The sequence below is a fragment of the Sorex araneus genome, chromosome 5, assembly GCF_027595985.1.
Source record: "Sorex araneus isolate mSorAra2 chromosome 5, mSorAra2.pri, whole genome shotgun sequence".
NCBI classification, from domain to species: domain Eukaryota; kingdom Metazoa; phylum Chordata; class Mammalia; order Eulipotyphla; family Soricidae; genus Sorex; species Sorex araneus.
In genome coordinates, this window is record NC_073306.1 from 21381359 (window position 1) to 21394050 (window position 12692).

General features: G+C 64.5%; 1 protein-coding gene across 2 annotated transcripts in view; it reads left to right on the plus strand.

Annotated features, from left to right (window-relative positions):
- The window catches only part of TTC22 (tetratricopeptide repeat domain 22), a 17964-nt gene extending 5886 nt beyond the window's left edge, over positions 1–12078 (plus strand). The window contains exons 2-7 of one of the 2 annotated variants that reach the window (XM_055139589.1): positions 5587–5642; positions 5741–5856; positions 5952–6070; positions 7087–7248; positions 9650–9802; positions 10598–12078. In XM_055139589.1, the coding sequence (XP_054995564.1) occupies positions 5587–5642; positions 5741–5856; positions 5952–6070; positions 7087–7248; positions 9650–9802; positions 10598–11134 (1143 nt within the window). In that variant the 3' untranslated portion in view covers positions 11135–12078. The remainder of the gene's footprint in view (positions 1–5586; positions 5643–5740; positions 5857–5951; positions 6071–7086; positions 7249–9649; positions 9803–10597) is intronic. The other variant, XM_055139590.1, reaches the window with a different exon arrangement.
- The last annotated feature ends 614 nt before the right edge of the window (positions 12079–12692 follow it).

A 12692-nucleotide genomic window follows, 5' to 3' on the forward strand; every position in this document is an offset into this window, starting at 1 on the left:
CCCCACATGTGCTCCCCTGCACTGTGCCGTCTCCCCGGCCCCCGGGCCAGAGGACGTATGTTCCAGGGACGCAGCCCTGACCCAGGAGCCAGTGCGAGGACCCGCCCGGGGCCCGTGTCTGCAGGATGGAGCCCGGTCCAGAACAGGGTGGCCCTGGGGCGCCACCGCCAGTCTGCTGTGATCGCAAACTCAGGCACGCAACCTGTGGCAGCACAGTGTCCCTTCCCCGAGTCCTGCCTGTGCAGGGGCCTGAGACAGGGACAGGCCCCCGCCTGGACCGTCCCTGCATGTGGGTGCAGCGGCTGAGATCCAGGCTGGCCCCGAGCCTTTCCAGGGTCCCCAAGGGAGGTCGGGGCTGGGAGGCGTCCAGCTCGTCCTCTGTTAATTCTGCGCCTGACCCTGGAGGGGGTGGTCAGTCTGGGCTGGGCATCGCCCAAAGGGCATTGGGTTGTGCGGGGAGGACGCACTTCCGGGCCGGCCACTGGGCCTCTGTTTCCGTGGGGCGGCCTCCAGGGGTGCCTCTGGACTTGAATGTGGCTCTCCTGTGTTAGGTGGCCCGGGAGGCCACACCTGGAGCAGCCACACCATACTTCCTGAGTGCAGAGTCAGGAGTAACCCCTGTGCATCGCCGGGTGTGTCCCCAAAACAAAAATAATAGATAAAAATAAACCCCTTGCTTGGGGGTAGGGAGATAATAGACTAGGAAGGCCCTTGCCTTGGATGAGACACATCCCCGTTCATTGGCTCTCGGGCACCTCAAGTAGTTCCCCCAGGCACCACCAGGGGTCCCTCTTCAGCAGGAATAGCCCCCGAGCAGTGCTGGGTGGCTAAGGCCCCAATGGCCCCCAAATAAAATCTGCTTTGATTTGGGGCCCACACTGAGAAGTGCTCGGGGGTTGCTCCTAGTGGTGCTCCAGGAAACTTGTCGTGCCGGGGATGGGGCTGAGAGCACCCGCCTGCAGAGCCTGTGCCCCGGCCCTTGGTGTCATCCCCCGGCCCTGCTGAAATCCCTGAAAAAGGCCCAGTCCCCCAAAAGGCCACTGCAGCAGGGGGACCTGGGACACAGGCCGCAGGCCCCGCCAGCATCTCTGAGTCCGTGTGCGCGTGTGCACACCTGTCCCACTCCCCGGGGCCGCCGCTGTTGCGGGCTGGGCCACACCCCAAGAACCAATGGGTCTAGGGCATTAGGTGCAGGAACCGCAGCTGGCGGCTGGTCCCCCCCGTGCCGTGCCGCTCGTAAGGTCAGGGCGATGCCAGCCTGTCCCGGGCCCTGCTGGCGAGGCCTGAGGGCCGGCCGCGTGGAGCCACGTGCAGTGCAGGCGCTCACCAACGTGGCTCTGCAGGTGGGAGCTGCCGAGCCCTATTTCCAGGGGCCTGCCAGCCCGAGCCGAGCCTCGTCCCCAGCACGACACAGCCCTGTCCCCCGAGAAGAAGAAGAAGATGAAAAAGACTTGGGGGCTACCCCGGCAGTGCTCAGGGCTCACTCCTGGCTCTGTGCTCAGGGATCGCTCCTGGCTCTGTGCTCAGGGCTCACTCCTGGCTCTGTGCTCAGGGATCGCTCCTGGCTCTGTGCTCAGGGATCACTCCTGGCAGTGCTCCGGGACCATAGCGGGCCCCGGGGGTCGTACCGAGGCCGTCCATGTGCCAGCCCAGTGCCCTGCCTGCTGGGTTATCGCTCCAGCCCCAGGAAATGGGATTTTTGGAAAACACAAAATAATCACCGGGTGGAGGCCAGGTTTCACACCGGCTGTGCGCGGAGGGCGTCGTCTGAGCTGGGTGCCGGAAGGCATGCGTCCCCCACCTTCCACCCCACAAGGGCGCCCCGGGCGTGGAAGCACCCAGTCGGTGCCGAGTGCTGAGCAAACACTGGCTCAGTGCCATGGGGAGGGTCGTGGAGCCCGGCAGGACTGAGCTGAGGCAAGCAGGCCGGCAGCTGCCTCTCTGTGCCTGCGTCTCCACCGTGACCCCTCCGACCCCAGAGCTGCGGGAGGGGTCCCATGCACCCCTAAACCAGCGTCGCTCCCCCCGCAGCGGCCAGGTTTCTACTGGTGCGGGGGGGGGGAGGGCAGAGGCCGACCCCTGAGCTGACCAGCGAGCCCCCTCGCTTGCAGGCTGTGATGAGACCCCACAAGAAGGTGGGTGGGGGGGTCCTACCCCAGCCCCCTCCCGGCCACTGGCGTCCTTCGCGCCCTCCCAGCTGCCTCCAAACATCTGGCCCCTGGGAGCCGTCAGCCCCGCCAGTGAATTCCTCATCGCAGCCAGAGGAGGTTTCACAGCAACTTTATTCTGGGGAGAGTGTGGAAGCCGCCTCCCTCCTCCGGGAGGGGCGGGGGCAGTCAGAGGCCTGTTTAATTTAATTTAACGCACTGTGGCTTGCCAGGTTGCCCCTGGTAACAGCTTCAGCGGCTGCTTCAGTTACAACCAGAAGGATTTTTAAAGAGACAGCCCACTCCAGGGCCAGAAGGAACACAGGAGAAGGAGCGCCTGCACCCTCACCAGGCAGAGGCTGCTGATGCCCCACATGGGCAACAAAACTCGGGCAAATGTTATACTCTGAGTAGGATCAGGCGAGGAGCTGCATCTGAGGTTCCTCACGCAGATGTTACTCAGCGCGCCGTGTCACTGAAAATCCACTTTTCAGTGGAAGGGAAAGAGGAGCCCTGCGGCTTAGGAGTTGCTCCTGCAATTCTGACATGCTGCCACCAGGTGGCAGTATTGCTCCTCGAGTGTGGCCCTAAGCTCCGCGCTCCCGCGTGTGGGAGAAACCCCAGGCTTCTAAGCCCTGATGCTAACTGAGGCGCACGGTCTCAGCAGTCTCAGCAGCCTCAGAGATGCAATCGGGAGAGACTTTAAGACAACTGAGTGCTGCGGGCAGGTGTGGAGCCGGGAGTAAGGAAGCATGGGTGGGAGCAGGCCCAGGCTCTGGCACATGGCTGCAGCCGGGACACCAGAGTGCCTCCAAGCCTGGCAGAGGGGCTCTGGGCGGGCGGAGAGTGGGGTGCAGGGCGTGTCTCTGGGCTTCAGGGCCAGAGGCTGTGCTGCCCCCAAGGGAACTGAGATAGGACTGCATGGGCAGAGCCTCCCCGGCACCCCCGGGGGTCGACCCTAAGCGAATCAGGGTCAGGAGCCCTCTCTAGGGGGCACCCCCAGCAGGCGCTGCCTCACTGCCCCACACGGCCGCTAGCTCACTCCCCTTTCAGAGAGGGACAGGCCTGGCCCACCGACCTGCGCCCAGGACCATGCATGATGCGCTGGGCTTCAGAGTGGTGTGGGGAGAGGGGGGGAGCCGGGCTGCAGGCAAGGCGGGGCCTGAGCAAGCACAGAGCTCTCTGGGGCCTGAGCCCTGCCCTGCGGTGAGCTCCAGGTTGAGTCTGGCAGTCAGGGGCCCCTCCTGAAAGACCCCAACCGGCCTGTCCCCCCGGCACACACATGCAGCCTCACGCATACACACAAACTCATGCTCGTCCACCCGGAGCTCCAGCACCAGTGCGCACACACACGCACACATGTGCACACACACACACACATGTGCGTGCACGCGCACACACATACACTCACGCACATACTCAAAGATGAACTCCAGCACACGTACATACACGTACATACACATACATACACACGTGCTCATTTAACCATGAGCCCCAGCACCAGTGCATACTTACACATGCACACACATTACATGCACACATGTGCATACATGCACGCACGCACACGCACACAGGTGTATGCACACACATGCATGCACGCGTATACACATGCACACACTCATACATATACACACACGTGTGCACACACTCACACATGCACGTACACGTGTACTGCGCCCATGTGAAAATCCCTCTCCTCACTCAGAGCCGGCGGCTTCTCCTGCCCACTGAGAGGCCTGATGCGGGCCCACAGCCCCCCCCCCCCACCATAGCCCCTGATCCTCCTCTGACTGTGTCGCCAGACAGGGGGCTCCTCATGGGAGCCTCGGCTGCCCTCTCCTGCCCCTTAGCCCAGGGGGCCACATACGCCAGAGGACACAGGCGAGCAGGGCAGAGAGCTGGGGTGGGAGTGTGATGCGGGCCTGGGCCAAGGCTCCTGGTGTCTGCCCCCTCCCTCACAGCCTCCCTGCCCCCCCAGCTCACTCAGCGGGGGGCCCCTGAGTGCCTCCTCCCGGCTGACACTGGAGTCTCTGAGCTCCCAGGACGCCCCCGGCCCCCCCCACCCCCCAGCTGGAGTCTCCGGCTCCAGCCCTGCCCTGCCTGCGTGTGAGAGCTCTATTGGCCACCAGCGTGGGGAGGGGAGCGTGGGCTTAAAATAGTTTCTGTTGTTGCATTTCTGTTTTCTGCTTCAGTGCTGGGTTGTTTTTTTTTTTTTAGGGGAGCAGGGGGCTCTCATGAGGTGCTGGGGGGCCCTGTGACACTCCTGGCAGGACTCGGCCTAGACCAGCAGTTCAGTGCTTCGGCCCCGCGGTGCCCTTCCTCTCATGGTGCCAGGGCTCAAACCCAGGACCTCACCCCTGCAAGGCAGGCGCTGAGCTAGACACTGAGCTCTGAGCACGGGTCTCGGACCCTAACACACTGGGCCCGAGTCCAGGCTTTGCTGCTGCCATGCTGTGTGGCCTTGAGCCCGTCGCGGCCTGAGCCTCCGTGTGTTCTGCGAAACGGGGGTGGCTCCTTTGTCAGCGGTTGCTATGAGATTGAGATGAGGGGTGGCAGGCTCCAGGCCGGGGACAGTGATTCCGCCCTGTGATCTGGCTGGGTCAGCTAACCCTGCCCGGCGGGGCGGTAGGGGGGAGGGCATGGCCGGCCCGCGAGTGGGGGCGGGTCTCACCCGGTCTCCCGGCGTCCACCAGAGGGTCTCATGATGCTCAGAAGTGCTGCCTAGGCCCTGGGCCGCAGGGAGGGGCTGCGGGGTGCAAGGGGGGTGGGGAAGAGGGGTCCAGAGCTCCAGCGGCTGTTGCTGGGGGTCGGGGCTGGAGATCAGGAGCGAGATGGATGGGGCGGGCGGGTGTCCCGTGGCGGGGCTGCCGCTATGCACTGGGGGTTTTATTGGCTTTCATTAAAAATTCCTTCCCGCGGCAGGAACAGCTACTCCCATAAATAACGGCATAAATATTTTATCCGGTGCCCAAGCCGGTCTACGTGCAGGCGGGGCTGGCAGGAATAACAAGGGGGTGGGCTTCTCCCCAGCTCACTCCAAGTGGGGGGGCGGGGACGGGGGTCCAGAGCACAGAACAGACAAGCACCCCAACTCCCGCGTCCCCCCCCCCGGGGGCCAGTGGCGGGGCCAGGACCGTGATGGGGATGGGGCGGGTGCGTGCAGCTTCTCGGGGTGCAGTGGTCTTTCGTTTTGCTTTGTTTTTGCTTTTGGGGTCACACCTGGTAATGCACAGGGGTCACTCCTGGCTCTGCACTCAGGGATGACTCCTGGGGGTGCTCGGGGGACCGTATGGGATGCTGGGACTCGAACCCGGGGCGGCCGCGTGCAAGGCAAACAAACGCCCTGCCCGCTGTGCTCTCTCTCGCTCCAGCCCCTCGGGGTGCAGTGCTCTGAGCACTCACTCGCTCGCTCACTGCGGGGCCCTTCTCTGCTCCCCAGGTCCCGGCGGAGGAGAAGAGGGGCTGGTACCTGGGCATGGTCACGCTCCTCATCAGGTCTGGCGGGGACGGCGGGGGGCGGCGGGGCGGGGCGGGGGCGGCGCTGGGGTGGGGGGCGGGAGTCAGCAGCGCCCTGTCCGGCCCCGTCCCCGCAGGCTGGACGGCCTCTCCCCGGCGCTGGGCCGCGAGGAGCAGAGGCGGCTGCCCGCCTTCAACCGCGCGCTGTCCCTGCTGCGCCAGGTGCTCAAGTCCCCGGACGCCCAGCGCCGAGGTAGGCGGCGGCTCCCCGGGCGGGCCCCGCGCGCGGGCGCCCCCTCCCGGCCGGCCCGCGTCCCAGCGCCCCTCTCGCCCTCTCGCCGCCCCCAGCCCTGGCCTGGTGCTACCTGGGGCTGCTGCTGGAGCGCAAGGACTCCTTCTCCACCACGCCCCTGGGCGTGCACGACTGCGGCTTCTCGGGCACCGAGCCCCTGGACTGCTTCGGCAAGGTAGGCGCCCCCTCCCCTGCGCCGGGGGCGGCCCCGAGCCCCCCAGCCCCCCCAGGGCCCGGCGTGCACCCCCTCTTCACCTCCAGCCGGGACTCGAAGCCCCCCAACTGTTGCCCAGTGAGACCCCCAGACTCTGGGGTCCCTCTGGGGCGTCCCACGTGCAGAGAAGGCTCCGCCACAAATGGGGGACCCCCTGGGCTTGTCCCTCAGCCCCTCGACCGGGGAGCTGTCTGCCTCCGGCTGCAGGGCGGCCGGGAGGAAGCGGGAGAGAGTGCCCCTGTGAGCCCCCGTGTCCAGGCAGTCTCAGCCCCTGGCCAGTGTGGGGGCGGCAGGGGCCACTCCGCGCTGGGGTGGCACAGCCCCACCCACGTGGCCTGCTGGGGAGATGCCAGGTAGCGCAGGACGGTTGGGGAGCAGGTCCACGGCGCCAACGCAGTACTCTGGGGTGCCCCAGCACGGGGCGGGGAGCACCAGGCTCAGTCAGTCCCAGCCGGGTGGGGGGATAGGGGGGTACACTCCAAGGAGAGAGAGTTGGAGAGAGACACAGAGGGAGAGAGGGAGAGGGAGAGAAAGAGAGAGAGAGAAATGAATAGAAAGGGAGAGAGACAGAGAGATGGCGAGCCAGAGAGAGGGAGAGAGACAGAGACAGAGACAGAGACAGGGAGAAGGGGAGAGAGGGAGACTGGGCCTCCGGGCTAGCAGGGGGCAGTAGAGGCTGGTTCTGGCCCCTCCCAGCAGCCCTTGGAACCTGGGAGCACCGCCTGGCTGTAATCCCATCCCAGGGGCTTGCCAGGGAACCCTGAACGGGACCGTGACCGCACTGGACTCTCGGGGCCGGGGGCTGGGGAGCGGCACCCCAAGGCCCGTGAGTGCGTGGACTTGCTGGCGGCGTGGCCGCGGCCCTCAGAGAGGGAGCAGGGGCAGGGGTGGGGGGCTGTGCCTGTTCCAGCAAACAAACAGCCTCACATGTTAGCTCTGGCTCCCCCCCCCCCCCGCCCCGCCACCGGCTGTTCCAGGCGATGGAAGCAGCCAAGGACCAGCCCCCCGTCCTTAATCGCCTGGCCAAGATCGTCCACTTCCTGGGAAAGCAGGACATGGCCATCGGGATCTGCAACATGGCGCTCAATGTGCTCCCGGACCCGGCGCTCAACTGGCAGGCCTACTGCACCCGGGCCAAGGTGAGGGCCCGGCCGGGCACCTGCGGGCCAGGGCGAGAGAGAAGGACCCCCAGCACCAGCGGTCGGGGGCAGAGAGACAGTCCGGAGGTCTTGGGGTCGGCCTTGCTCATCCCGGACGGGCCCCCAGCGCAGCGTGGCCCCCAAGCTCTGCCGGGAGCCGGGAGCAGCCCATCATCCCCTAGGGCTGCAGAGGGGGACCCAAAGCCACAGAAAGGGGGTCTGAGGGCTACGTCTGCAGACCGACCTCGGTAGGAGTCTGGCCTCTTCACTTATCCTGGTGGGCCGGAGGTCACAGAGCTGCCCAGAGCTCGCTCCCACCTGGGAAGCCGTGGCTCACTCCCGCCTTGCTTCAGAGTGCCCAGAAGCTGATGCACAGCGTAGGGGGGCTAGCACTCCCCAAATATTCCATCCCCCAGGGGCCTCCAGGGGGCTCCAGGAGAGCCACAGGGAGGGACTCCCTCCACGGCGGCCCGTGTGAGACCAGCTGGTGGGGGCAAGGAGAAAACGAGGCTGCGGGGGGGGGGCCGGAGCGACAGCACAGCGGGTAGGGCGTTTGCCTTGCACGCGGCTGACCCGGGTTCGATCCCCGGCATCCCATATGGTCCCCCAAACACTGCCAGGAGTAATTCCTGAGTGCAAAGCCAGGAGTAACCCCTGAGCATCACCGGGTGTGACCCAAAAAGCAAAAAAAAAAAAAAAAAAAAACGAGGCTGCGGGGGTCACTGTGGGACTCCGGCTCTGAGCACTGTCCAGCCCGGCAGGTGCTTCTGAGAGGCCCAGGGCTGCGTGCGGGTGTGTCCGGGGGCTCCGGGCGGTCAGCGCTGCTCCACGCCTGCCTCACGGCCCGCACAGACAAGCTCCCATCCACTCCGGGCTGGGCGCCGCCCCCGGCCAGCTGGGGAGAGTGGCCCCGTGTCACGCAGCCGTGAGGAGAGTGGTGTCCGGGCCCCTGGCCCTGACGGAGCTGCGACGAGGTGTCCTTTGTCCCGATCACCCCCTCCCGGGCACGGAGCACTGCCTCCGTCGGCCCCCAGGGTCTGCCCCCGGGAGCACCCACAGACCTCCTGCTTGGGGCCAGAGACCCTGAGCTCTGAGCCCCCGAGCTCTGCTCGGGATGTGCAGGCCGGGCCCCCACCCCTGCCTCTCCCAGCTGACCCGCCGCCTGGCTCTTGGTCCCGAGGACGCGGGCGTTTCACCAGCCGCGCTCTGCCCGGCATCCTTCCCAGCCGCGGGCCTGTGAATCCTCGCAGGAAGGGACGTTCCTCCAACACGCGCGTGGGGCTTGTGTCTGCCGCCACCCCGAGGGGCTTGTGTCTGCTCCCCGTGAGGGAAGCAGGGGACCCACGTAGCACAGCTGACTTTAAGAAGTGGAGAAAGGGGCCTGGAGCAATAGCACAGCGGGTAGGGCGTTTGCCTTGCCTGACCTAGGTTCGAATCCCAGCATCCCATATGGTCCCCTGAGCACTGCCAGGGGTGATTCCTGAGTGCAGAGCCAGGAGTAACCCCTGTGCATTGCCGGGTGTGACCCAAAAAAGCAAAAAAAAAAAAAGTGGAGAAGGAGCCTCGCAGCAGCTCGTAAGGTTTGAGGAGGGGAATCCAATCCGGCCCAACTGCCTTTCCCAAGCAGGGTCCCCCCATCCCCCTCCCAGCCCCCCGAGAAGCTGTATTAGAGCCAGAGCCCCCTCACTCATGGCACGCAAGCACGACCCCTTTCTCCCTCCCCTTCCTCCCTCCCCATATCTGGAAACTAGATTTCCCAGAGGCTCCAAGAAGGGGGGCACAGGGGCCCAGAGGATGCAAGCAGGGGTCCAGATCTTTGTTTATGTCTCATAGGTCGGAGTCACTTCCCCTTCCTCCAAGTTATTGGTCTCAAGAATTCTCACGAAATCCACACCACCCTCTTATTCAAAGTAACCCCCGCCACCCCCGCCAACACCCTGCCTCACTTTTCACAGCTCTTTTCCCCCTTGAAATATTCCCTTCTACTTGTGATCATTTTTCCGTTCAAGAACAGCAAAGCCCCCTCGGACGGGGACCCTCAGCGGCGGGTTCCCAGGACAAACGCATGGAGGGAGTGACTGAAGGAACTCACAGCCTTGTAGTTCGGACAGGGAGACAGAGGGCCAGGAAGGGGGCAGGCGGGGCGGGGGGTGGCAGGGTGGCTGCTCCTCCAAGTTCACACCAAACAAGTATGCCAGATGTCAGGGGTCCCGCTTTGGGCCTTCCTGCTACAGCACAGACCCTCCCCAAGGTGCTGCTGAGAAAAGACTGTGGGAAAGAGGGGGAGCCCCATGCTTGGAGCACGCCCCCACCCCCCACCCCACCCCCGGCCCTGTCTGCCTGCTGGGGCCAGGGCCGCACGGTGCTGCAGCACCCTTCCTGTCTGACTCTCCGGGGGCAGGTGCACATCCAGACCTACCTGCACGACCTGGAACGGGCCAAGCTGGGGCTGGGGCACATGCCCGACAGGAACCACCTGGCCTGTGCCAAGGCGGATCTCGAGGAAGTGGTCAAGGTGTGCCCAGGCCTCAAGGTCTACCTGGACATTGGCCAGGTAAGACAGCTTATAGGCTGGACATCTGGTGACTTATGGGGAAAAAAAACAACCAAGCTAACCCCATTTAGGGCTGGAGAGAGAGTAGTAGCAGGTAGGCTGTTTGTCTGTGCCCACCCGGCTTCTATCCCCAGACCCCCGTACGGTCCCTCAGGCCCCATCAGAAGTGAGCCCTGAGCACAGAGCCAGGCGTGAGCCCTGAGCACCACTGGGTGTGGCCCCAAACAAGACATGTAAACTTCTTTACCCTCTGCCCGGCCAGGCCGGGCACTGGGACGCCGGGAGTGAAGGTGGGCCATCTCTCTGTCCCCGAGCAGCTGGGAGGATGTAACTCAGCACCCAGAACTGACCGGGCTCTCTCAGAGATCTCAGAAAACCAACGGCCGGGGCCAGATGTCTTCTGAGTCCAGGAGGCCAAGAGTGCAGGGGCTGGAATTCCATACTGTCCTCTCCTCTTTCCTGGGACCACAATCTTCCACGAGAAAGCCTTGAAGGAGGAAGGCTGGGGAGGAGTGCGTGGACCCTTTTAAAGACAGCCAAGGGGAAGCCCAGCGGGGAGGGCGTTTGCCTTACATGGGGCCAACCCCGGTTCGATTCCCAGCATCCCATGTGGTCCCCCGAGCACCGCCAGGAGTGATTCCTGAGTGCAGAGCCAGGAGTCACCCCTGTGCATCGCCGGGTGTGACCCCCCAAAATAGATAAATAAATAGAAATAGCCGTGGGAAGGGGGCGAGCGGGAGCCTTTGCCGCAGGGAGGAGGCTCACGCGGCCTCGCCGCCCGCCCCGCTGCCGCAGGTCTACTACTACATGGGCGTGGACGCCATGCAGGAGCTGCTGGCCGTGGACGAGGAGGCCCTGAACCAGGCGCTGGTGTTCCTGGCCAAGGCGGGCGAGTCGGAGCTGGGGGCCGCCCTGCCCGAGCTGCAGCTGCTGCGGGGCAAGTGCCTGCGCATCAAGGGCGAGGAGGCCAACGCGGCCGCCTGCTTCAAGCGCGTCGTGGAGCTGGACGACGCGGGCTGCGGCCGCACCGAGGGCTTCGGCCGCCTGCTCGAGGCGCTGCTGGCGCAGTGGGGCCAGGCGCAGCTGAGCGACGGCGAGCTGGGCCGCGAGGTGGACGCGTGGCTGCGCCGCGCCCAGGCCAAGTACCCCGCGCCGTGCCTGCGCCAGGAGCTGCAGCGCCTGTGGCGGGGCCACACGGCCGAGGTGCTGGGGCTCGCGCGGACCTTGGTGGCCCAGGGGCGGCCGGCGCTGGTGCGGCTGCTCTTTGAGACCATGGAGCTGGAGAGCGAGGACGCCGGCACGCCCAGGGGCCACCGGGCTTTCTCCTTCTGATGGGCGCCAGCGGCCCCCCCGCCCCGCCCCATTCCGTCCAGGTCCCGAGCCCCGCCCCGTCCAGGTCCCGCCCCACCCAAACCCTGCCCTGTCCAGGCTCCGCCTTATCTCCAACCGAGCCCCGCCCCATCCAGGTCCCGCTCCACCTAAGCCCCGCCCCATCCAGGCCCCGCCCCGACCAGGTCCCACCCTGTCCAGGCCCCGCTCCATCCAAGCGCTGCCAGTCCCAGTCCTTCCTCATCCCCAACCGAGCCCCGCCCCATCGGGGCCCCTCCCCGTCCAGGTCCCGCGCCACCCAAGCCCCGCCCCACCCAGGTCCCGCTCCACCCAAGCCCCGCCCCGCCCAGGCCCCGCCCCATCCAAACCCCGCCCCGTCAGGGTCCCGCCCCGCCCAGGTCCCACCCCTCCCGAGCCCCGCCCCAATCATGGCCCCGCCCATCCAGGTCCTGCTCCTCCTGCTCCTGCCCCACCTCATTCAGGCCAGTGACATTATTTTTGAGGATTAGAATGGGCAAATTGAGCCCTTTAGGGCAGTTTTTGTCTCCAGATAGGTAGAGGAGCTCGTTTAGGATAGCAGATGAGAATGGGGGCAGCCTCAAGCAAGACACAGCGAGAAGCTGCAGGTTGAAGGGTAGAAGTTTGTAACTGCAAATAAAGATGGTTGCTAGTCACCTACCTGCTGGCCTGCCTCCACCTGGGCTCTTTTTCAAGTCCCATGTGCAGTCCCTGAGGCCTGTCTCTTTGGGTTCCTGATAGGTCCCCTTTACTTTAGTGGGTTGGAGTGGTCTCAGGTCAGAAACGCCATGGCTAGGGGGCAGGGGACAGCGCTGCAGAGTGAGCGAGGTTTATGGGCAGAACCACCCTGGCCCCGGGGGAAAGTGGATAGGGCACTACCCACTAGCATGTGGATGACCCGGGTTCCATCCCCGGCACCCCTTATCGTCCCCAAGCCCCTCCATGAGTGCTCACTGAGCTCAGGGCCAGGAGTCAGCTCTGAATGAAGCCGTGTGTGGCTCAAAAAAAAAAAACCAGAAAAGGGGGTGGGGGTGGGAGCAGAGCCACCGTCTGCAGCAAGTGCTCAGGGCTCTCTCTACTGCCCTAGCAGGCCTCCTCCTGGGTCAGTTTGGCCAGAAAGACCCCAAGACCTCAGGGGAAACTCCTCAATGGAGCTCTTACTTGGCTTCCCTCTTCCAGAGCGCCAGGAGTCCTCCACCCGCGGCCACTCTTGAATATGCTGCCAGAGAATGAGAGAGGAGAACTGTTTGGTTTAAGATTTATTTATTTACTTACTTATTTTTTAAATAGGGAGTTTTTGGGCTGGAGCGATAGCACAGCGGGTAGGGCGTTTGCCTTGCACGCGGCCGACCCGGGTTCGAATCCCAGCATCCCATATGGTCCCCTGAGCACCGCCAGGAGTAATTCCTGAGTGTAGAACCAGGAGTAACCCCTGTGCATCGCCGGGTGTGACCAAAAAAGCAAAATAAATAAATAAATAGGGAGTTTTTATACTTTTTTTTTTAAATTTTGCTTTCTGCATCACACCCGGCGATGCACAGGA